Here is a 22181-nt window from a genome sequence, read left to right as displayed (position 1 = left end):
AGCAGTGTTCCTGTAGGGCTACAATCCAGTACCTTTATATCCTGGGATGTGGGGGGTAGTTCCAGGGGTGTTCATTCTAATTCTTGCCTCAGAGCTGCACCCCGAGAGTGCCTGATACCATCTCCGGATGCAGCACCTGTGCAGACAAGACATCCTGCAACCTTTCCCTTTATCATGCTGATTTCTTGGGAAGTGAGGGGAAGCTCAACCACCATGATGGTACCTCTGGGCTGTGCTTGTGGGGCAGGACCTTCTGGATCCTTGCAGCTCCTGCGAGTCGCCCTTGGTCTTGTTCTTGAGCACGGAAGAACCACTTGGCCTGCAAGGGTTGAGAAGCATCTATGTTTTGTCCCTTTTTGACTGAGTTATCAGCTTTTAAAAAATAATTAATCGTGTTTTGGCTCCTCATTTTGGTCATCTCTGTAGGACAGCAGTTTGAATTAGCAAATATATCTGAGGTTGATTTGGAGTTGGACTTCAGTGATCCTTGAGGGTCCCTTCCAACTTAGGTTGTTCGGGATAATGTAGATCAACTTGAAAAGAGGTAAAAGAATGGAGAATTTTATTTAAGTGCTACAAAATTTTCTTCTCTTGGCACCTTTCATTGGCCCCTTTGTATTTTTTGTCTGGCATTTGTGTAGTGCTTTATTAATGTGTGAAGTGAGGAGAAACCAAACCTACACTTCACAGGGACTAAAAGGTGGGGTTTCCTTGCAGTGTCCACCTGACACGCTGGGGTAGTTGGAATGGCTTCGGTTACTGCATGTGGTGTCAGTCCTGATAGCTCCAGTGGAACCATTACAGACTGGTTTGGGTTGGAAGAGACCTTAAAGCTCAGCTGGATCCACCCACTGCCATGGGCAGGGACACTTTCCACTATCCCAGGTTGCTCCAAGCCCCGTCCAACCTGATCTGAGACACTTCCAAAAATGGGACAAGTAGCAACAGTGGATGGGCAGCACTTAACATTTCTTCATGACATCAGGGCTTTTTATCAGAAAATTGTTAAGAAAATGATAAAAGTTTTCATATAGCTGTTAAATTCCTTGAGGCCAGGAAAGTTCTGGACATTGGCCCTGTTGTACCTTCCTCACCTGGTATTTTAAAATAATGATCTTTATTTCATATATCTCCTCTTTTCCCCAGGTAAGAAACCAAAAGCAGCCTGCCTTTACTGAATTCTCAAGAACAGAGTCGACCCTTTGGTACATTGTCAAGATGCATTAGGAAACTGGATCTGGTGCCAAAAGAACTCCATGAGTTTCCATGACTCTCTTGAACTCCAACACAGATACTTTTGGATATAAATTTCTGTTCTAAGGAGAAGAGTGTGTACTCCAAGTCCTTTCTGCCAGCTTGCTGGCAGAGGTTTTTCACTAAGATCATGGACCATCCTAATAGGGATAAGGATGAAAGGCAGCGGACGACGAAAGGAATGCCGGGAAGGAGTGGGCACGGTTCTCGGCCGAGCTCGTCGGCGTCTTCCGGCGTTCTCATGGTGGGACCCAACTTCAGAGTGGGCAAGAAGATTGGGTGTGGGAACTTTGGAGAACTCAGACTAGGTAAGAAGTAAGCGTTTTAGTGGCCTGCCTTATGCAAATTAGCGTTTCACCACTGGAATATAAATACATAAAAATTTACCCCGGCTTGAGAAACACGTGCGCTTGTCTTGTTTCCCAAGTGTCGAGCTGCCTTACCCGAAGCTTCTGACTCAGAAGATGTAACTCTTAGCATGATTTTGATTTGCATAAAGTCAAAGGGAATACACTGGAGAGGCCAAAGATGCAAATTTTGAACAATCCCAACAAATGAAGACTGTTCACAGCGCTGAATGTCTTGCCTGAGGTGAAAAAAAACCTTCTTAACTGTGAATTTCTAAATCTTGCTCTCAATTTTTTGTTTATAAGCTAGAACGCCCATTTAAAGGGATGGGTGAGACTCTTTCCCAGCACTCAGGCTGGGATCAGACTTGATTCCACGTCCTTCTCTAACCTCACTAATTTCAGCCCCATCACCCTCTCCCTGCCCTGTGCCTGTGTTGGACTTGCTGGGGAGCAGAGGATGTGCCAAGTGGCCATCTGGCTCCCTCAGCCGACCCAGCAGCCCGACATTTGTTCATGGTCTGTTGGTCTCCTAACCACGTCTTGCAGCTGGTTGCCCAAACAGATGGTTCCACTAATGCATTGCTTGTTTAGGACTACTGAGGAGACCAGTGCAGAGCAGGGCACTGGGCTCTTAAGTCATCCTAAAAAAACAATGATTGTGTTTTAAATGAGGTGGGGGAAGCAGCCTCACATAACTCAAGGGTCATAACACTACTGATAGTGTCTTTGTAGATTCCTACTCATCTTAAGTGAATCTTTGTAATCTCCCACTCTGAGGTTTGGTTATCACATCCATACATGTGCTGCTGCTCCATGCTGTGAAGACCAACCAGCTCACTGCTGGTGTGTCTCAGTAAATGGGTATTTTGGTTTCAGCATTGCATCAGAGAAGTTTTACTGATTCACCTGAGCAGAGATAACACTCCTAAGGTGGAGAGAAACCAAGGACAAGGATGGAAACTCCCACCTTCCTGCACATGGGTATAATTGGCAGCTAAAGATAAATTTGGATCCTTACAGTGACATAACATGAATTGCTCTATTGCATTTCAAAGCCCCCCCAAGAGCAAACCTCACGATCTCAGGATCCCCAGGGAGATGTTGAATTGCTCTGTAATCCAAGCTCTGCTCTGAGGTTCAGCAGCTGTAGTGGATCCCTCTGGGTATAAGGCTCTTGAGTTTATTCAGCTGGTGCCCAAATCGCAGAACCACAAAATCACAGATGGATTTGGGTTGAAAGGCACCTTAAAGCTCATCCCATCCCACCCCCTGCCATGGGCAGTGACACCCTCCACTATCCCAGACTGCTCCAAGCCCTGTCCAGCCTGGCCTTGGACACTGCCAGGGATCCAGGGGCAGCCACAGCTGCTCTGGGCACCCTGTGCCAGGGCCTCCCCACCCTCACAGGGAGCAATTCCTTCCCAGTATCCCATCCAGCCCTGCCCTCTGGCAGTGGGAAGCCATTCCCTGTGTCCTGTCCCTCCATGCCTTGTCCCCAGTCCCTCTCCAGCTCTCCTGGAGCCCCTTCAGGCCCTGCAAGGGGCTCTGAGCTCTCCCTGGAGCCTTCTCCTCTCCAGGTGAGCACCCCCAGCTCTCCCAGCCTGGCTCCAGAGCAGAGGGGCTCCAGCCCTGGCAGCATCTCCGTGGTCTCCTCTGGGCTCTCTCCAGCAGTTCCCTGTCCTTCTGCTGTTGGACCCCAGGGCTGGGGCAGCTCTGCAGGTGGGGTCTCCCCTGAGGGGGCAGAGTTGCAGAATCCTCTCCTCCCCTGCTGCCCACACGGGGGGGAAGCAGCTCCCATTTCCATGATTCTTTTTCACATTTCTCAAAATTTTAGAGGTATTGGGTTTGTGATTCATGTATAGTTTCATGGCATGGACTTTACAGATGAGATTTCACTTCTGAAAAAGTTAATTTAGAGAGAAATTCAGTTTAAGTATGGATATGCAACACCTGCTAATTACGTGGCTCTTTTTCCAATAATGCATGTATTGTTAATGCTGGTTTACTAAAAATTTAAGCAATGAGCCACACGTACTGATAACAACAACTTGTTGTAACAAATTGATAACACATCGTTGTAAGGTTCTTACAGATGCTGTATGACTCTATTTTTTTTCATTTCTCTTGCTTTTTGCCAGTCACCATCACTTTAAGAGCTCCTGTTTGCTCGAACAGCAGCTCTTGCTCTTGCACAGCCCATGGTAATTATTGCTGGGGGGAAGGAGAAGCAGCGGCTGAAATCCGAGTGCACGAGTCTCTGATAACGTTTTGTCCTGCGAAGATGAATGATGTGCCCTCTGCTTTTTGCCTGTTTTTTATGTGGTTTCAGAGCAGTTAAGCACCAGTATCACAGGCAGAACAAAGTCACGCACTGATAAGCAAAGGGAAAATAGGCTTTTCCAATTCCCTGAAGAATTTCTCTCTTTTGAGGTGTTGTGTTTTCAGTTTAAGCCAGTCTTGTATCAAGGACTGATTGTTTGGGGTGGAGATGGCACTTACCTAATGAAGCTGTTTGCTGTAAATATCCAGCTCACTGCTCAGGGTTGATCTTTCTTCCTGAAGATCACCCAAGGATATGACTTTTTTTGTAGCATGTGGGAGCAGCACAGTTGGATTCCAGCCCTTGAGGAGCTGAGATGGGGAGATGAACACAAAATTTAACATTGGATAGGACAGGGGAAATGGCCACAAGTTGTACCAGGGGAGGTTCAGGCTGGATATTAGGAAAAATTTCCTCGCTGAGAGGGTGGCTGAGCATTGGAACAGGCTCCTCAGGGAAGCAGTGGAGTCACCATCCCTGGAAGTGTTCAGAAAAGGAGAAGACGTGCCACTGCACAGTGTGGTTTAGTGGGAATGGTGGGATTTGTTCGAATGTTGGCCTTGATGATCTTGGAGGTCTTAAACTTAATGATTCTGTGATCTGGCCCAGAGTCATGAGCTGAAACGGGGTTAGGCAGTGGCTGTTTCTTCAGACAGGCTGCAGAGTAGGGGGTCTGCAAGAGCTTTGGTTTCCGAAGTGGCTCAACCCACTAGCAGGAATATAGTGCCAGTCCCCACCCCAGACCCTGCATGGATTTGGGGGTTCATGGGGATTTAACCTGTTGTATGGAGTGCTGTGCTCAGCCATGGCTGTGAACTCCACCAGAGACCTCTCCAGCCAGGCATGTGAGCTGCCCCCTTAAACTGGCTCAAGAGCTTACCCAGGAAATGTTCCTGGTATTCTCCCAAAGTCCTGAACCATGAGCCATGGTAGGGATTAATAAGGCTCTTCAAAAGTCTCTTTTTTTCCCAGTGTTTGGCATTCTTGTTTAAGTAAAGCAATTAAATAGGTACTAATGTAAAATTACTATTGTGTTTTTGGTAGGTTGGAGGGATTTCTAAGATAAATGTTAAGTTCTTGTTACAGCAGGCATTTCTTTTAATCAGAGAATCACAGAGGGGTTTGGCTTCACACTCATCTTTGTCCACCCTCTGCCATGGGCAGGGACACCTGCCACTGTCCCAGGGTGCTCCAAGCCCCGTCCAACCTGGCCTTGGGCACTGCCAGGGATCCAGGGGCAGCCACAGCTGCTCTGGGCACCCTGTGCCAGGGCCTGCCCACCCTCACAGGGAGGAACAATTCTTTTCCAATATCCCATCCAGCCCTTCCCTCTTCCCTCAAGCCATTCCCTGGATCCTGTCCCTCCATGCCTTGTCCCCAGTCCCTCTCCAGCTCTCCTGGAGCCCCTTTAGGCCCTGCAAGGGGCTCTGAGCTCTCCCTGGAGCCTTCTCCTCTCCAGGTGAGCACCCCCAGCTCTCCCAGCCTGGCTCCAGAGCAGAGGGGCTCCAGCCCTTGGAGCATCTCTGTGGCCTCCTCTGAGCTTGTTCCAGCAGCTCCAGGTCCTTCTGGTTGTTGGGGGCCCCAGAGCTGTAGACTGGAGCCTAAATCTTTTTGATCTAATTGAAACGTTGTCTGGCATTTTCAAAACAGTGTGTTCAGGTGTCAGTTAAAAATGGCAGTGAACACCGTTTTTCACCCTGCCTGAAACTGTAAAAAATGTTAGAAGAGCAGCAAGCCCCAAACCAGCAGAAAAGCTGCTTCTCTGGAGGTTGCCAGGTCAGAGGAGTTCGATTGGAACTGGGAAGGTACTCCCAGAAGTGAGAACCACCCAGCTGCCTCCCACGCTGCAGTTTGAAGCCAGGAGCTCTGCTTCAAAACAAGTAAACCAGCAAAATAAATACTTCAAGGTGATAGTACCGTCTGATCCTGGGGCTGTAACTCCAAAATACCAAGTCATGGTGTGACTGGAATAAGGTTAGATGTGGAGGGCAGGGTAGGAGTAGATCCTGGGAAGCACCTACACCAGGAGCTGTTAGTTGGAAACCTGCTCTAGAGGGGACAGCAAGTCAGGCATGTCCCAAGTGCCCGATGATCTGGTGTCTGTGCAGATGCATCACTTTGGATCCTTTGGGGCTTCTCTGCCCTCTCCAGTCCATCCGTACATTCAGGACATCTCACTGCCAAGGCCTTGAGAAATCCACAGGGGGAAGTTTCCCACGTGAGTGCTGCTGACGTAATGCATCTCTTCTCCTTTGGAATATGGAGTTCATAATTGTCAGTGGAACTACCCAAAACTGAGGCTTGGACTTAACTGCTCCATCAAAAGTGCTGACTCAGCTTGAAGGGCTTTTGCCAGCACAGTCACATCCCCTCGCTGTGCTGCGGATCTTTGGTCGTGCTAAATGAAGGTGCAGCTGCTGCTCAGGGCTTGTTTCAGTGGGCAGGTCACTGTGTCCTGTAAGCCTTTGCTCTTCCACAAACCCTGTGCTGCCCAGGAGGAGGAGGAGGGAGAGTAAACCACTGCAGCTTGGACAGTGTGACGGCAAAATCAAGGGGGAGATCTCAGTCTGGAGCAAGCCAGCAGAGAGATTTTTGGGATTTACTTCCCTAGAGCAGCTGGCAAAGCAAGCATCTTGGGCTGCAGCTTTGGGAAAGGTTTGAAGCTCAGAGGCTGGACCCATTTATGTTGAGGATCTCCGAAGGGGATGAACTGGAGGATGAATTGGTTCATTTACCTTCGGCTGCTGGCCTGATGCTAACCCTAGTTATTTAACCGAGGAATTTCATTACCAAAAGTATCTTCTGTCTAGTCCTCAGCCTCATGAAACAGACCATAATAGACTGGATTATGGCTCCACGTACGTGGAGGGTGTTGGCCATGTCCTTCCTTGCCTTGGAACAAGTTTGGAAGAGCACTGCTTCCCAAATGCCATTGCCCTGCCTTGGTGGGAGAGCACACGTGTTGATGGAGGATCTGTGGGGCATCATTCCCTGGGTGGAGGTGGATCTCCAAGGCTGTGATGGGGGTCACAGGATCCATAGGGAGTGGAGTTCTCATGCCTCCCTCCTTGGGGTTTTATTTTACTCTTCAAAGCATCTGACTTCCTCAGGGATCTGGCTGGAGCTTCCCTTCCCCAGTGTGCTCAAACTGAGTGTCTCCACCATGTCCTGGGCTGATTCCCCAGCATGGGCAGCAGGGGAGGGGAGGATTCTGCCCCTCTGCCTTGCTCTCGTGAGACCCCACCTGCAGAGCCACCTCCAGCCATGGGATCCAACATCAGAAGGACCTGGAGCTGCTGGAGAGAGCCCAGAGGAGACCACAGAGATGCTCTGAGAGCTGGAGCCCTTCTGCTCTGGAGCCAGGCTGGGAGAGCTGGGGGTGCTCACCTGGAGAGGAAAAGGCTCCAGGGAGAGCTCAGAGCCCCTTGCAGGGCCTAAAGGGGCTCCAGGAGAGCTGGAGAGGGACTGGGGACAAGGCATGGGGGGACAAGGCATGGAGGGACAGGGCAAGGGGGAAAGGCTTCCCACTGCCAGAATGGAATATTGGGAAGGAATTGTTCCCTGTGAGGGTGGGCAGGCCCTGGGACAGAACAGCTGTGGCTGCCCCTGGCAGTGTCCAAGGCCAGGTTGGATGGGGCTGGAAGCACCCTGGGACAGTGGCAGGTGTCCCTGCCCATGGCAGAGGGTGGAATGAGATGAGCTTTAAGGTCCCTTCCAATCCAAGCCATTCTGGGATTTTGGTAGGAGCCATGTCCTTATCCGAGGAGGGGAAAAGGCAGTTTCAGGGAACAGGATACAGCTGGAGCTGCCAATGGCGCTCATTTGCTGGTAGCTAATACAGAGCAGATAATCCAGGTGCATTTAGGTTTCCTTCCCTTAATGTCTTCAGGTCTTCTCCCCCCCGCTGTTGGCTGGAATCCCAGTCTGTCTCAGAGGGTGGAGGGGTTTATCTGCCACCTGCTTTGCCATGGATTTGGCCTGTGAGCTCTTGCAGTGCTTTCTGGTGTCAGAGGGTTCCTGATGAAACTGCAAAACCTCCTTTCTACCCTTAGTTTCCAGTCTGGGCATAATACTATGTCTTTTTCTAAAGATGGAAAGAAATACATGGAAACCCCGCTGTGTGTCAGGGGTTAATGCTGGGGCTCAGCTTTCAGCTCTGCTGGCAGAAAACACCCCCTCTGAGGATATTTAACCTCACATATAAATCCCTGTCCTATGTTACAGACCATCAGCAGGTACCAAAACAGGTTGGAGCTATGACATATTCCATTCCTGAGGGATGTAAAAACAATCTGCTTGGTGCAGACTGGGCCTAGGAACACCCAATCACAGATGTAGAGGCCAGAAGTACCCTGAGTGATACAGTGGGGAAAGCATCAAAAGAGGTTAAATGCAGAAAACACGAGCTGTTATAAAGTAAACTAAATTTCCCCTGATGTTTCAGGATTTAAAGATGACTGTGTGTCTTCTCCCATGTTCATAATACCTCTAATTTTATTGAGTCTCCCAGGGCTGTTGTATCCGTGTGCTGAGGAGGACATGGCATGTTTTTTAATGCTGCCATGTGGATATGGAAGAGCTGCTCCAGCTCCTGCCTGCTCTGAATGATGTCACTCCCTGTCCTGGGCTTTCTCAAGAGCTGGACTGTCCAAGCATCCATATCTGTTACAGGAATTGGAAAATAAATGAGTAAGAGAGCTGAGAAAAGCTGGTGCTACAAATAAGCCCTGATGACTTCCATCCTGGATTGCTCCTGAATTTTGGAGTTGCTCAGTAAAAGCATGACTTGTGCTGTGACACTGATGAGCAGAGGTCAACGCTTCCCTGCATAAATCCATAGGGAGCTTTTGTGGTGGGGGCTTCCCTCCTCCAAGGGGACAGCGGGACTAGAGGACGTCAGGAGGGTGTCAGGATGGTGGGACAGAGAGGGCCCAGGGACTGCCCAAGCATCCTTCCCAGTGGTATCTCCTCCAGGAGAGTGTGCTGTCAGGCCTGAGCCATGTGGAGGTGGTGGGGGAGTGATTGCTCCAATTCCCTGGCAGAGGAAGCAGAGGCCGTTGAGTGATTCGGTAGCGGGCAGTGTCAGAACACAGGGAGAGCTGCTCCGTGACACGGAGCTGTGCATCACTGCCTCGCATCACTGAGGAGGCCCAGGGCTTGCTTCAAACACCAGACAGGCTCCTGGAGAAAAATTCCCCTCCAGTTGTAGCACACGTGGGTCCCAGCTCTGGCTTGGTGCACCAGGAGCTGGATTTGAGCTTGACTAGTGCTCATCTGACACTCCTGCCCTTCGTGCTTCCCAGAGCATGATCAGCCTAGTGAAACTCCCTGTACAGCCCAGCATGAAGTTGCTCAGTGTCCAGCAGATCCAAGACATTTCCAAAAGCAATGACACTCTCAGTCTTCATTTTTTGTTCCCCAGACTTTTTTGGCATGATGTGGGTAACGAAACCTAGTGTGTCTGGGATACCTCCTGTAACACATGGAGTGAAAGTGCTGCCACAAAATACAATTACCTTGTGCTGAGTGGAAGGTGTTACTTGCCTGCCCTGCTAAACTGCTGCAAACTGCTCATTATTCTGATTATTTTCAGGCTTATTCTTTGTTAAAGGCAGGAACTTCAGGGGGAATTGGGAAAACAGCCCTTCGGCATCAGTGTCACTCTTTCTCATTGTGCCTCGAGCTGCAAGTGTTGAATGTGGAACTAAAAGATTTTTTTCTTCTCCCTTTGCAGGTAAAAATCTCTACACCAATGAATATGTAGCGATCAAACTGGTAAGTAAAAGCTTCAGGTGTCCTTAAATGACTTTTACTTCTTGTTAAAAATTCAGACCAAAAGCAGGTTTTTCACTTTGAGCTCAGTGCTGCTCTCACACTCAGCTGGGAATGACTTATTAAAACTAAGATAAGTTCTTAAAAGCACTAAAAGCAGGGAAAGAACCGATCCTTCCACCTGCTGAAGGTTTTTAGTACCTAGAGGGTCTGTAGCTGTTTTAGAGCAAGCAGTGAGAGCCTTGTTCTCTGCCCAGGTCCCAGTGAAGGGCACTGGTAGTGGCTTTGCCATCTCCTGCTGCTCCATGGCTCGAGCCTTTCTGTTCAGAACTCCATGAACTTTCCAGTTGTCAGAGTGTTTGGTTAAGAGCATGGCACTGTGCAGCCTGGTGGTCCATGTTTTTGGAGTCAAGAGGCAGAAAAGAGGGTGTTCCTATGGTTGAAATTCCCTGGGCAAGCAGAGCAAAGCTCGGTCTGGTGCGATCCTGAGAGACTGCAGATGCAACAGGCAAAACAAGATGCAGTTTGGGGAAGGTCAGTCTTCCCTCTGGCTGCCTTGGGTTGCGGAGAAGATACAGTCTCATCATCTGTGGAATCTGGGGGATGGGGAACTCCCTACCTTGCAGCTCTTCCTCATTTATAAACTCACAGCCTGCTAGTTTGTGTTTAGGCCTTAACTTTTCCTATCTGTAAACTCAGACTTTCATAAGTCCCTTGGGGTTTCAGATTCGATGTCTTCAGCTGATGTGCTGAGTTCTCATGCAAACACTCTTTTAACATGATCCAAACCCTAAAATCTGAAGTTAAAGTTGTGGTGCTAATTTGATACTGCAGCAAACCCTCCGGTTTGTCCAGTCAATGCTGTCTGGCAAAATGACAGGGATCACTCTGGTGACAGAAAATCAGGATGGACTTGGTGCATTAACTGTGATCATGTTCGAGTGCCCCAGATTCCATAACTCTGGCATTCCCCTTATGATGTGTAGTAGATGAAAAATAATTACAGCTTTGCAGGAGGGACTTGTTTTCACACCTGTTGGCAAATGTCAGACAATGTTCCCTAAAGTAAATAAATGAATGCCTGCAGAGGGATTCAGGAACACAGAATCCCAGATGGGTTTGAGTTTCCTGGAAGGGATCTTAAAGCTCATCTCATTTCACCCCCTGCCATGGTGGAACACCAAGGACACCTGCCACTGTCCCAGGCTGCTCCAAGCCCTGTCCAGCCTGGCCTTGGGCACTGCCAGGGATCCAGGGGCAGCCCCAGCTGCTCTGGGCACCCTGTGCCAGGGCCTGCCCACCCTCCCAGGGAACAATTCCTTCCCAATATCCCATCCATCCCTGCCCTCTGGCAGTGGGAAGCCATTCCCTGTGTCCTGTCCCTCCATGCCTTGTCCCCAGTCCCTCTCCAGCTCTCCTGGAGCCCCTTCAGGCCCTGCAAGGGGCTCTGAGCTCTCCCTGGAGCCTTCTCCTCTCCAGGTGAGCACCCCCAGCTCTCCCAGCCTGGTTCCATAGGAGATGCCCTTGATGTGGATCCGCATCAGGAAGAAGAATTGTTGATTTTAGGCCCTAGAAAATGTGCTGTGTACACAGAGGAGGTGTTTTATTGAGGCAGTGATGCTTCTAATTTGCTTCCAAAGATAATCCCACAAAGATGTTGCATTGGAAACCATAAGGAAGTCATAACCCAGGTAAAACACACCTGTACTAGTCCAAAGGGTGCTTTTTTCTCTCAAACAAGTGGCTGCAGTGACACCTCTCAGTAACCTGAAGCTTTTCCATATGGCAGGACTCAATGGCATTGCCTCATGGCTGCCTCAGTCTGACCTGTTTTTCTGGTCACATTCTTTCTTCCTTTTTCCTGCTATTTTTTTTTTCCTGAATAACTGAGTGTTAAAACAGTTACTCTGCAACCCACTCCAGTTTCATTTCCTGTTGTGATCCAGGCTTAAAAATCTCAGGTCCTTCTCGTGTGAAGGGCTGGAATTGCCATCTGAGGGCCATCCAGGTGTCCATACACCTGCTCCGTTTTGGAGAAGTTTAAGGAGGGAACAGTAGGAGAAATGGGGGTTTCTTGGTCTTCTAATCTTAGACAGAATTCCACAGGAATAAGAATTACTCAGCCTCCTCAGCAGCAAATACACTTCTCTTACATGTGGACTTAACTGCTATTTTCTTTATCCCTCGAATAATTTGTGGATTAGTGGTGGAGTAGCTGCTTTTGATGTACTCACAGGCAGCATTTTCTTCTATCTGCATTGTTGGACCGAGTCAAAGCACTGCTCCAAGTCCTTGAAGTTGTGAGATCGTCTCCCACCACTGCAGCCCTGCTGTATCAGCTGTTGCTGCCTTCTATCACAACGTTAGAGCTGGAAAATGAGGGAATTGTGTGATGGATACCAAGAGCCCACCAGAAAGTGCTGTGAAATTCCATGCTAACGCCTCATGGTTTCTTTTTGGGACTGAGGCTACACCGTAGAAAACTGCTGGCAGTGGAGATTGGTCCCTGTGTTGATTTGTGTGGTGTCACCATGTAGCTCCTGGTCCTGCTCTTCAGCTGACTTACTTGGTCAGGGGCATCTGGTTTATTCTTCTGGGGGTTTTCAAAGCCCCATTGCCCACAGGAAGAATTTCTTCCCTGGGAGAAGCCACCCAGCTGCAGTCAGAGCACAGGTACCAGGCCATCCCCTCGCAGCAGTGATGATACCGTTGGCTCCAGCTGTGGATTTGCTCCATTGGGCAGTAGCAATTCAGTTATTTTTGCTACAAACACAACATCTGCCATCATCCCTAAGCCCTTGGCCTACAGGACAACCATCTGTGCTGGTATGATCTTCTCAGAAGCTGCCATGACTCTGGCAAGTGTCCAGAGCTCTGGCTCCAGCAGCTCCTGATGCAGAAGTGGCTCAGGGCTACCTCCCCTGATCCCACAAGCAGCATCATGTCCTGCTGCATCAATCCTTCCTCTTTAAATGTTTGGATAAATAAACTGCTCCCTGAACAGGCTGAGTTCCTGTTGCCCTGAGTCCCTGTGCTCTGCAGGTATCTGTAGACTCTCCCTCAAGCCATGAGCAACAATTACCTTAATTTAAATGTGACTTATAGAACAAACTTGTTTGTGTGTTGCTTTGTATTTGCCTTCGGTGCAGGTTCAGTTTGGCCTCCAGAAAATTTTTTCTCATTGTTTGCTGAGTATTTGGTCATATTGGTCTTCTGGAGCTTTAAAACATTGGGAATTTGGTGATCTTGGAGGCCTTTTCCTACCTCAATGATTCTGTGATTAAGTTGAGAAGTAACCAGGAGCACTTGTTCCCCTTGCTGGGAAATGGATGGGATGACTTGAGCTGGTGAGGAACAGCTCAGCTGCAAGTCAAATTGCCTGAATTCCCGTACAGAATTCCTTCTCCACAGTTAAAAAGGAGCCTTGACTGTGGAGTTCACACCCAGTGTGGACATCAGTCTTACAGTGCAGACTAGAGGTCATCGAAAACAGAGGCCAGTATTAACTTCTATCTCCAGGCTGCCTGGGCAGGCAGTGAACCCACATCCATGCCCATCCCAAGTGCACAGTTTCATTGCAAATGTAATTACTCCAGTCTCTTAATCCTCTCCATATTAACTTTGTATTTTTAGAAGCTCTGTAATCTTGCACGTTAATGCCTTGATGGATCGTTGGCATTAAGTCTTGTGTGTAAAGCGCGCCTGAGGAACAGTTGACAAATGGGATGGTTTGGGTGCATTGCAGACTTACCCATTTTATTTTTTTGTGTGTTTTGTGGATAAAATAGAATATTCTTGAGTGCTTCAAAATGTTTGAGTGACACCTGCCACAAGAAGGGAGAGACTTCTTCTTTTTTCCCAGCTGTCTGGCTTCACTCTGGTGCTCGCTGTGAGCGACTGTGGTCTGATCTAAAACACACTTGTATGACTCAACATTTTTCAAAAATACAGGCTGGAGACCAACAAAAACCCTGTGGGTAATCACAGTGCCCACAGAGTGAACTTGGGGCTTGAGCTTTCAAAACCTTGACTTCCCTCTGCCAATGCCCAGGGTCATTCTTCAAGGACCAGGAGCTTTGTGGAATGATTCTTGAATTTCACTGCAATGAGGGAGCTTTGTATTTAAATGAGGAGGTTATTTCTCCTCCAGAGAGTAAATCTTACTGCTTTTTTAAATGACTTTTTTAAAAGTGAAGTCTGTTGTTAGAATTTCAGTCTGGGGTGTTTTCAATATGCATAAATCTTCAAGTATAGGATGGAACTTCTTTCAGTCAAACTGATTTTAACCAATTTATTTATTTCTTTTCTAGGAACCAATTAAATCCCGGGCACCACAGCTTCATTTAGAATACAGATTTTATAAACAACTTGGAAGTGCAGGTGAGTAAACCCACCTTTAACTTGTCAAAAGTTTGGGATTTCTTTATTAAATCAAACAACACCATAGTATTTGTTCTGTAACTCTGACTTGAACTTAGGGATCTGGGCCAATTCCTTTTAGCCTCACACAAGTTTTGGAAGAGATTTGGTGAGAATGAGATCGTAATGATGATATTGGGTAATTATGTGGACCTAAACCCTCGAGTTCTTGAGGATTTGCTGATAAGGAAATACCCCTGTAAGTGTTTGTAAAACATAGGAATCGTCCGGGGGGGGAACGTTATTTGTGTATAGAACAACACAGCTTAAGCAGGTGATCTGAAGTCTTTAAACCTAGGAAATTGTTCTCATTTTTACTTGTTAAATCATAAGAGTGTCCAAAAGCCCCTGGGCTCCTCTGTGCAACCATGGGCTACAGCAAACAGGAGAAAAATAGAGCAGGATTAGCCAAAGGTGGAATTTTTTATACATTTTTTTCTGGCACTCTCTGATTTCCCTGATACAGAGCTGGAGTTGTGTCTAACAGTGTTTGGATTTTTCTTCCCTGAATTTATGGTTGTTTTTTAAACCTGAAGAGCCTTTTAGCACATGCTGTTTCCCATGCCAAGGATTTCCACAGCCTCGTACAGGGTGTTCCACTGCTCAAGGAAGTCTCTGTGAAGCAACAACATCTCTGCTCCTTCTGTGCCTTGATCATGCGTTGACTTCGGGTTTTGACAAATTTCTTACATGACTGTAGTTTTTTTACACTTCTGATTTTATTTTTCCTGTTTTCCCTGAATGGACCCAGCTTCCAATTGCAGAGGATGTCTGATGGACACCCAGAAATACTTTGGTAATAATATATTACCAAAACACTAAGTTGAACTTCCTGCTGGAGTTCTGTTGGTGCTTGTGATTTCTGGGATACCCCAGCCCACATGTCTTGTGACACATGAATGAATCCCAGTCTGCTTTTTCTACACCACTTGGCTTCCTTCCACTCTTTAAAGATGTTATTAAGGAATTATAAAACTGATCAAAATTTGAAGGAATGGCTTTATTTTGGTTAGATTAAATATTTTGAGGTTTTCTCCTGTTCCTAAAGAATTTAAGCTTTCCATCCTGTAATACTTAACCACTCAGAGCATTCATGGAATCATGGACTGGTTTGGGTGGGAAGGACCTTAAAGCCCATCTCATTTCACCCTCTGCATGGACAGGGACACCTTCCACTAGACCAGGGTGCTCCAAGCCCCGTCCAGCCTGGCCTTGGACACTGCCAGGGATCCAGGGGCAGCCACAGCTGCTCTGGGCACCCTGTGCCAGGGCCTGCCCAGCCTCCCAGGGAGGAATTCCTTCCTAGTCTCTAATTTACTGTCTCGGAGCATTTGTCAAGGGACTGTTGAGAAGCTGCCTGAACAACCTGACTCTGTTTCTCTCTCTGTGTGGTCCCACGGGTGCCGCACACCCAGCTCTGAGGAGCTGTTGGATGCCATTAGAAGCTCTTGTGCTGCAGTTTGCTAGAACAATTGGAAATCGGCCAAGACTCGAGTGGAGGATGTGAACTACAGTTCTGGTCTCACCATGAAACCTGGAATCTGAACAAAACAAATTTTGGTGGAGTCAGCCTGCCAGGAGCAGGGAGGCTTGACTTGGTGCCTGCACCAGCAATTAGGGGAAGAGTGTCTGGCTGGGAAAACAGATCAGAACTAAGTGAGTGCCAGCTTTGGGGAAATAGAGGGGTCTGTTCTCAGTGATGTTGCTAGTGCCAGGCTCCCCTTAATGGTCCTTGCTCTGAAACTGCTCGAACAGCCAGGCTTGAACTTCCAGTAGAGATGTCTGGTTACTTGGAATTATCATACGCTTGCCAAACCAAGACTAGAGGTGTCCAAACCCATGGTGTGCATGACTCAGAGAGAACAACAGTAGCGTTGCATGTGACATTCTGCTCAATAAATTAGCCAATTAATCCTGCCAAATGACGTGGCTGGCTGAAGCTCCCACCGTTAGCTGAAGGAGGGAGAGCAGAGGGAGCCTGGCGGTGACGCCGCGGGAGCCGCCTCGTCCCCTCGGCAGCGCGGCGGCCGCGTTCAGCTGCGTGTGCAGCCAGATGGTCCCAGTGAGCTCTGAGACGTCAAAGTTGTGATCACCGGCAGCTTTGGGAGAGAAATGGGGGGTTTTTTTCCTAAAAAGAAGAGTTTTAATGGTGATTTCCTTCTTGGATGTTCAGAATAAACATTTTTAAATGTATTACTCTTTGGTAGTAGTCAGAGAAAAACTTTGGCTGGAAGGGAGCAACCTACTTGGCCAGTGCCTGAAGGATGTATGCAGGTATCAATACCTGCTTCACTTGTCATCATCAAAAACTAGTGAAAATAGCATTTTTTTTCCTTTTTCTAAGCTGTTTAGTCAAGTTTTGCATTTCCCTTGGTGCGGTTGGACAGAGTAGCAAATAGCTGTAGTAGTAATGCAGAAGCTGAATCCTGAGATGAGCTTCCATGTGAGATGTTTCCACATGAACAGAGGATGCGGTAACTGCCTCTTCCTTTCACAGTGACTCTGTGGCTCCCTGTGCCACGTGCTCCATCAGCTTTGATGTTCCAAGACTTTCTGACAGGGCACTGAAGTTGCATCTGTTCCCTCCCAGCAGCACCAGTTTCTCTGCCTGCCACGTGGCTCCAATGAGGATCCCTAGTCACCTTGGATTAGCCAAGGAACAGACTGGATTTCATATGTCTCAGACATCCTAAGATGCTTCACACTAGATTAAGTGGTGGAGCAGGGAGAAGTTTGTCAAAGGGATCGAAACTGTAGGAATGTGGCTCTTCTTGGTCCTTCTCAGAACAGTTCAATACTGGTGGATGGATCCAGTGGATTCAGAGAAAGTCCTGGGTCAGGAGTAACCAACTAACAGACGTCTCTGATGTGCTGCTTTGGATATTTGATGCTGTCTCTGATGTTTTAGTGCCTCCCTGTTTTAGGGAAACTAACAGCTGCCCTGTAATTCCCTTCCTCTTCCTCTAACTGGAGGAATGTTTGCGCACAGAAACAGATTTTCGTGATTCTTCCTTGAACTTTTCTCCTCCCAGAAGTCAAGCAAGGCCCTGCCGCACACTGACCATCTGCTGGCTTCTTCTTCCTCGCTGTGGAATTAAATATTTAATAACCTAAAATAGTGTCTGAGTGCTTTACCTTCATGTGAGCAGCAAAACAAAACAGCAAAGCATGGGCAGGGAGTCAGAGACCTGATGGTCAGTCCGTAGGGTGTCTCAGGAAAGGACATCTTTCCTTTAGGAAATGTAATTCCTTCAGGTTTTAGGTAGTCTGGGATATGATCCATTTGCTCCCCGAGGTAACTGAAGCAGTTTTAACAATCTCTGTGCAAACTAGTTGCGTTGCTCTCATCAGTCCTCTAATGCCAGTGTTGTACTGAACCGTTTCATAGTTGTTCTTTGTCCTAAAATCCACAGGAGCTTGCCACCAGCATCCTGACTGGAGTCGTCCTGGTCTATGCCCGGGATCTCACTTTACTGGTGGTGGCACAGTCAGTCCTGGTGGCAGCACCTACCTGAGCATGAACATGAGCAGCACAGTCCAAGTGTGGTAGTTGTTCCCCAAAATTAGGCTCTTGCTCTATGATCCTCCTTGAGGATTGGCTGTTCCAGGTATTCCCTCCTCCCCAAGGCTGGTTCCTCAGTTCCTGGGCTTCTCCTTGCTCTGAGGCTTTGTACAGCTGCTTGAATCCGCTGCTTCCATACCTTGGGGACAAGAGGAGCTCCCCCTCTGACTTGACCCAATGCTTTTGCATCTCCAAGTGCTGCCAGAAGCAGTTCAAGTCTCCGACGTGTTTCCAGTATTGGATAAGTCACTTGAACGTGTCATTTGTCCCCTGTACTTGAAGTTTGTGGAATAAACTGAGTTATTTGTCCATGGTCAAACAGACTGCTCCTGGCTCCTGGAATGGTTCCACTTCCTGGGCAATTACCAAAGGACAAAGCTTTGACTTTGCTTGAACTGCCCCCTGCTCACCCAGCAGCATCCCAGGACACTCCTGCTTGGTTTGGGATGAATAAAAGCAACTGCTTTTCCCACGGCTTGCAGGAGTCCTGCAGCAGCTGGGTCCTGCTGGTGGCACACCAAGGTCTCAGTGATTCCATTGGCTCTGTCCTGTGGGCTCTGTTTGCTTGTGGATAACAGGAATGGTCTTTCTGTTTTAAGGCTGATTCCAGGTTAGAAAAATCTAATCTTCTCTTCAGGAACAAGTCCAGAGGAGGTCATGGAGATGCTGCCAGGGCTGGAACCCCTCTGCTCTGGAGCCAGGCTGGGAGAGCTGGGGGTGCTCACCTGGAGAGGAGAAGGCTCCAGGGAGAGCTCAGAGCCCCTGGCAGGGCCTAAAGGGGCTCCAGGAGAGCTGGAGAGGGACTGGGGACAAGGCATGGAGGGACAGGACACAGGGAATGGCTTCCTACTGCCAGAAGGCAGGGCTGGATGAGATATTGGGAAGGAATTCCTGGCTGTGAGGGTGGTGAGGCCCTGGCACAGGGTGCCCCATTCCTAGAAGTGTCCAAGGCCAGGTTGGACGGGTCTAGTGAAAGGTGTCCCTGCCCATGGCAGGGGATGAAATGAGGTGGACTTTAAGGTCCCTTCCAACCCAAACCATTCTGGGATTTGTTACCACATTTCAAAGCACCTCTGGCATCTCTCCCTGCTGAGGCCATGTGTAGTGCCTTCCCTGTGAGCATCACCTCTGGAAGGTAAAATGGAGCACTGCATGCTTCTGGCTTTCTTTTGGCTGCATGGAGCTGATGCTCAAGTTTCCACATAGTGACAGCTTCTGCCTGTGCACATCGTGTGCAGAAGTCATGCATTTTTGATTCAGTAGTAGTTTATTTTTATATCAGCTGGCAGATGAGTCACACCTGCCCCCACCCTTTGCAGTCCCACCTTGGCACATGTGATTCATTCGGACACGTGGCACCGCGCGTTCAGTTCTGTGCCGTGCCTCTGTACCAATGGTCATCCCCAGCACAGGCAGGTGACACTGGCAGGTGGATGTTGGACGTCATGAGCCTCCACAGTGGCGTAGTGGGGAGCAGAAGAGGAGTCTGATACGCTGGAGAATCCCAGGAAACCGAGATCTCTGCTGTCCCAAGCCCACGCAGTGGATGAGTCACAGTGTAGGAGCAGAATGTTCTGAGTCAGGGAGGGCTGTGTCAGTACATATAGAATATTGACGGATTCTCTGGGTTTGTTTTAATTCCTGCTCTGTAAACAAGTTCACCTCTAATGAAGTATGGAGTCTGTGTGTTTACTTTGGGACCTCTCTGTGTTGCACAACTCGCCAGAGCAAAGCAGTCTGTTTACTTGTCAGGAGGTAGGACCGAGGGAAATGAAGGGGGTATAAATAACCGAGCCTTTGCATAGTCTAGTCAGTATTTGCATATATATTCCTCAGTGAGGCTGAGCTGTCTGCTATCCGTGCTGCCTATGGAGTTCTCCTGTCGGGATTGCCCGCCTTGAGCACGTTTTTCTGTGTTGCTCTTGCTTTACCCACACGCACTTTGTACGTATGGCTGTGCTTCGTGAAGAAATTCTTTCCATGCCAGTTGCACAATGCTGTCTTTCACATGGCAATCATGGGTCATTTTGGTAAAGCTCGTTACAGGATGGATGTAAACAAGTCGCCTTGGTGGAGTTGCCAACACCACGATTTCACAGGGAGGTCGTTGTGCACAGCACTCTTCCCCAAGGGAGCGGGAGCACCTCGAGGCCATGTGAGGGAGGGTTAGTGCAAGAGGTCCCCACCCTTCTTTAATTAAGAAGTGTGAACATATCCATTAACCGGGGCCACAGTGACTTTAATCTTCAGAATTCCCACTTGTATTTGCCACCTGGATGGAAACATTGCTGTGGCCGGGAGCTGAGCCAGGTCACCCCTCAGCAGGGGGCTGGTTTGGCAGGGGGATGGAGCTGCTGGGTGGGGATGATCATAAAATCATAGAGTGGTTTGGGTTGGAAGGGACCTTAAAGGCCATCTTGTGGCCATATGGGCAGGGACACCTTCCACTAGACTGGCTTGCTCAGAGCTCTGTCCAACCTGGCCTTGAACACTTCCAGGAATTGCCCTTCTGCACCCCAAGGTGGGTTTGGAGTGGTGTGGAGCAACACGTGGCTGTCACCTGAGGTATTTTGTGTCTTGCATGTTGTGTGGAAGGGTTTGTTCATACCTGTCACACTGCAACGCTCCGGATAAGCACTGCAGCCTCCTCCTTTGAAATACTGGAAATATTTCAGATTGCCAGTGTTCAGTGACTCTGAGTATTTAATAAATGACTCATCTGTGCAAGGTGATACAAAACTGACATCCATTTGCAAGGGAAACAACTTTGGGACACATCTCATGTCAGTCATTCTCTACCTCAGATGCCTTCAATAGACCCGACGGTTTTAAGATGTTGGGTTAATTTTCTACCAGCGAGGAAAAACGTCTTCATTCTCGAATCGTGCACAGAAATGTGCCCTTGGCATTAGGTGGAGATGCTAAGCAATTCTCCTGAAAAGTGGAGACCCTCACACTGAGCTACATCTTAAGGAATTGTGATCAGCGGCTTCATTGTAAAGTCAGGAGCTTGAACTTGAGGGATCCCAGACTTCCAAGCTTTTGAATTGCAGAATGAAATGTAGTGGATTACTGTAAAGTGCTCAGTTACAGCCTGCTGCTTTCAGAGCTGGCTTGCTGTTGATCTCCAGAGAATTACGTTTTACTGTTTAACAATACTTGGCTTTTTCTTCATGTGGCCGTTCCCTTGTTAGGAAGGGCTTCCTGAATGTGCACATTTCAGCATCTCAGCATCAGAAGTTTTGACTTCCTTGGGCTAAATTTAGGTTTTGTCAATTGGAAGCTATCAGATGCTTTTAAAGCAAGGCCATTAATATTTGAATACGAGAGTAAGGCAGTTTCCTTTTTATATTCTGAAAAGTCCTGATACATCTCATACTCTTCCGGTATTCGTGGCAGTAATCACAAATCAAACGCCAGCGACTCCAGGCAGCGCGTGGAGGGGAACAGCAGGATGCTGGGAAGCTGGAAAATGCCTTTCCTGCAGACACTTTTCCTTGGAGCCTGTCATGGCCATAAACCTGTAGCGTCTGGAGTCATCCAAGTCATCCCAGATGCCTCACTGGGCTCTCCTTGTAGTCAGCGATGTCCGCTGAGAGCTGGTTGTGGGCTGTGGGATGCACTGCTGCTCTGAGGATCCTGCAGGGCTCGAGGAGAGGGACAGACATTTAGTCATGAAGGTCTCTGTGCTGCTTCTGGTACTTTCTAGCAAACCTGGAGTCAAAATATCTCCTGCTGGCTGTCGCCCAGGCTGTGCTTGGAAACTGGAGTGCCTCAGCCATCAGAGTGGGGAGGTGAAGGCCACAGAACCACAGACTGGTTTGGGTTGGGAGGCACCTTAATGCTCATCTCATTCCACCCCCTGCCGTGGGCAGGGACACCTTCCACTATCCCAGGTTGCTCCAAGCCCTGTCCAACCTGGACTTGAATATTTCCAGTAATGGGGAGTCCATATGACACGTGGTGTTTGAAGATAAATTCTGGAGTTTGTATTTATGTTGTATTATTGAATGATAAATCCAGTTTGTCGATGTGGGCCAGGATAATTAATAAGGATGTAGGAGTTGGTTGGCTGTTCTGCTTGTCCCCTTTTCCTACCCCTTCTATGAACATTCTTCAAGCCATGGGAATGCTGCACTTAGAAACTAATTGAGGTCTAAAGCTATAAAGTCAGTTTTCAGGGGGGCTGCTGTGTCAGGTGTTGAGCACTGCCTTGATCCAAACAAAGCTCTTTCCCTTTTGGAAGGTGGGTGCCTGATTTAGTGGGATCCCTTCCAACACAGCAGAGGCATCCTGCACACACTGGAGGTTTTTAAGGTGAAACACTGAGCTGTGCCAGGGAGGTTTGACACCAGTGAAGTCCTGGGATGGAGGGCTGCCCACCTCCCTGACCGGCTCTCCAGTGGGTTTGGAATTTGTGTTTTGGAGCTGTGCCCTGCCTGCTATTGAAAAACCTCCTCCCATTGCTAAAAGATAAGCCACAGGCTCTGCCCCTGAGTCTGTG

At 48.4% G+C, this 22181-nt stretch overlaps 1 protein-coding gene across 5 annotated transcripts in view; it reads left to right on the top strand.

Annotated features, from left to right (window-relative positions):
- CSNK1G1 (casein kinase 1 gamma 1) overlaps positions 1-22181 on the top strand; it is a 105517-nt gene that overhangs the window by 42216 nt on the left and 41120 nt on the right. For all 5 annotated transcript variants that reach the window (XM_039557635.1, XM_039557638.1, XM_039557634.1 and 2 more), the window contains 3 exons: positions 1147-1562; positions 9659-9699; positions 14007-14076. In XM_039557635.1, the coding sequence (XP_039413569.1) occupies positions 1385-1562; positions 9659-9699; positions 14007-14076 (289 nt within the window). In that variant the 5' untranslated portion in view covers positions 1147-1384. The remainder of the gene's footprint in view (positions 1-1146; positions 1563-9658; positions 9700-14006; positions 14077-22181) is intronic.

Source organism: Corvus cornix, chromosome 10 (assembly GCF_000738735.6).
Source record: "Corvus cornix cornix isolate S_Up_H32 chromosome 10, ASM73873v5, whole genome shotgun sequence".
NCBI lineage: Eukaryota > Metazoa > Chordata > Aves > Passeriformes > Corvidae > Corvus > Corvus cornix.
The sequence above is the reverse complement of the archived record's forward strand: the minus strand, read 5'-3'. Positions and strand labels throughout refer to the sequence as shown.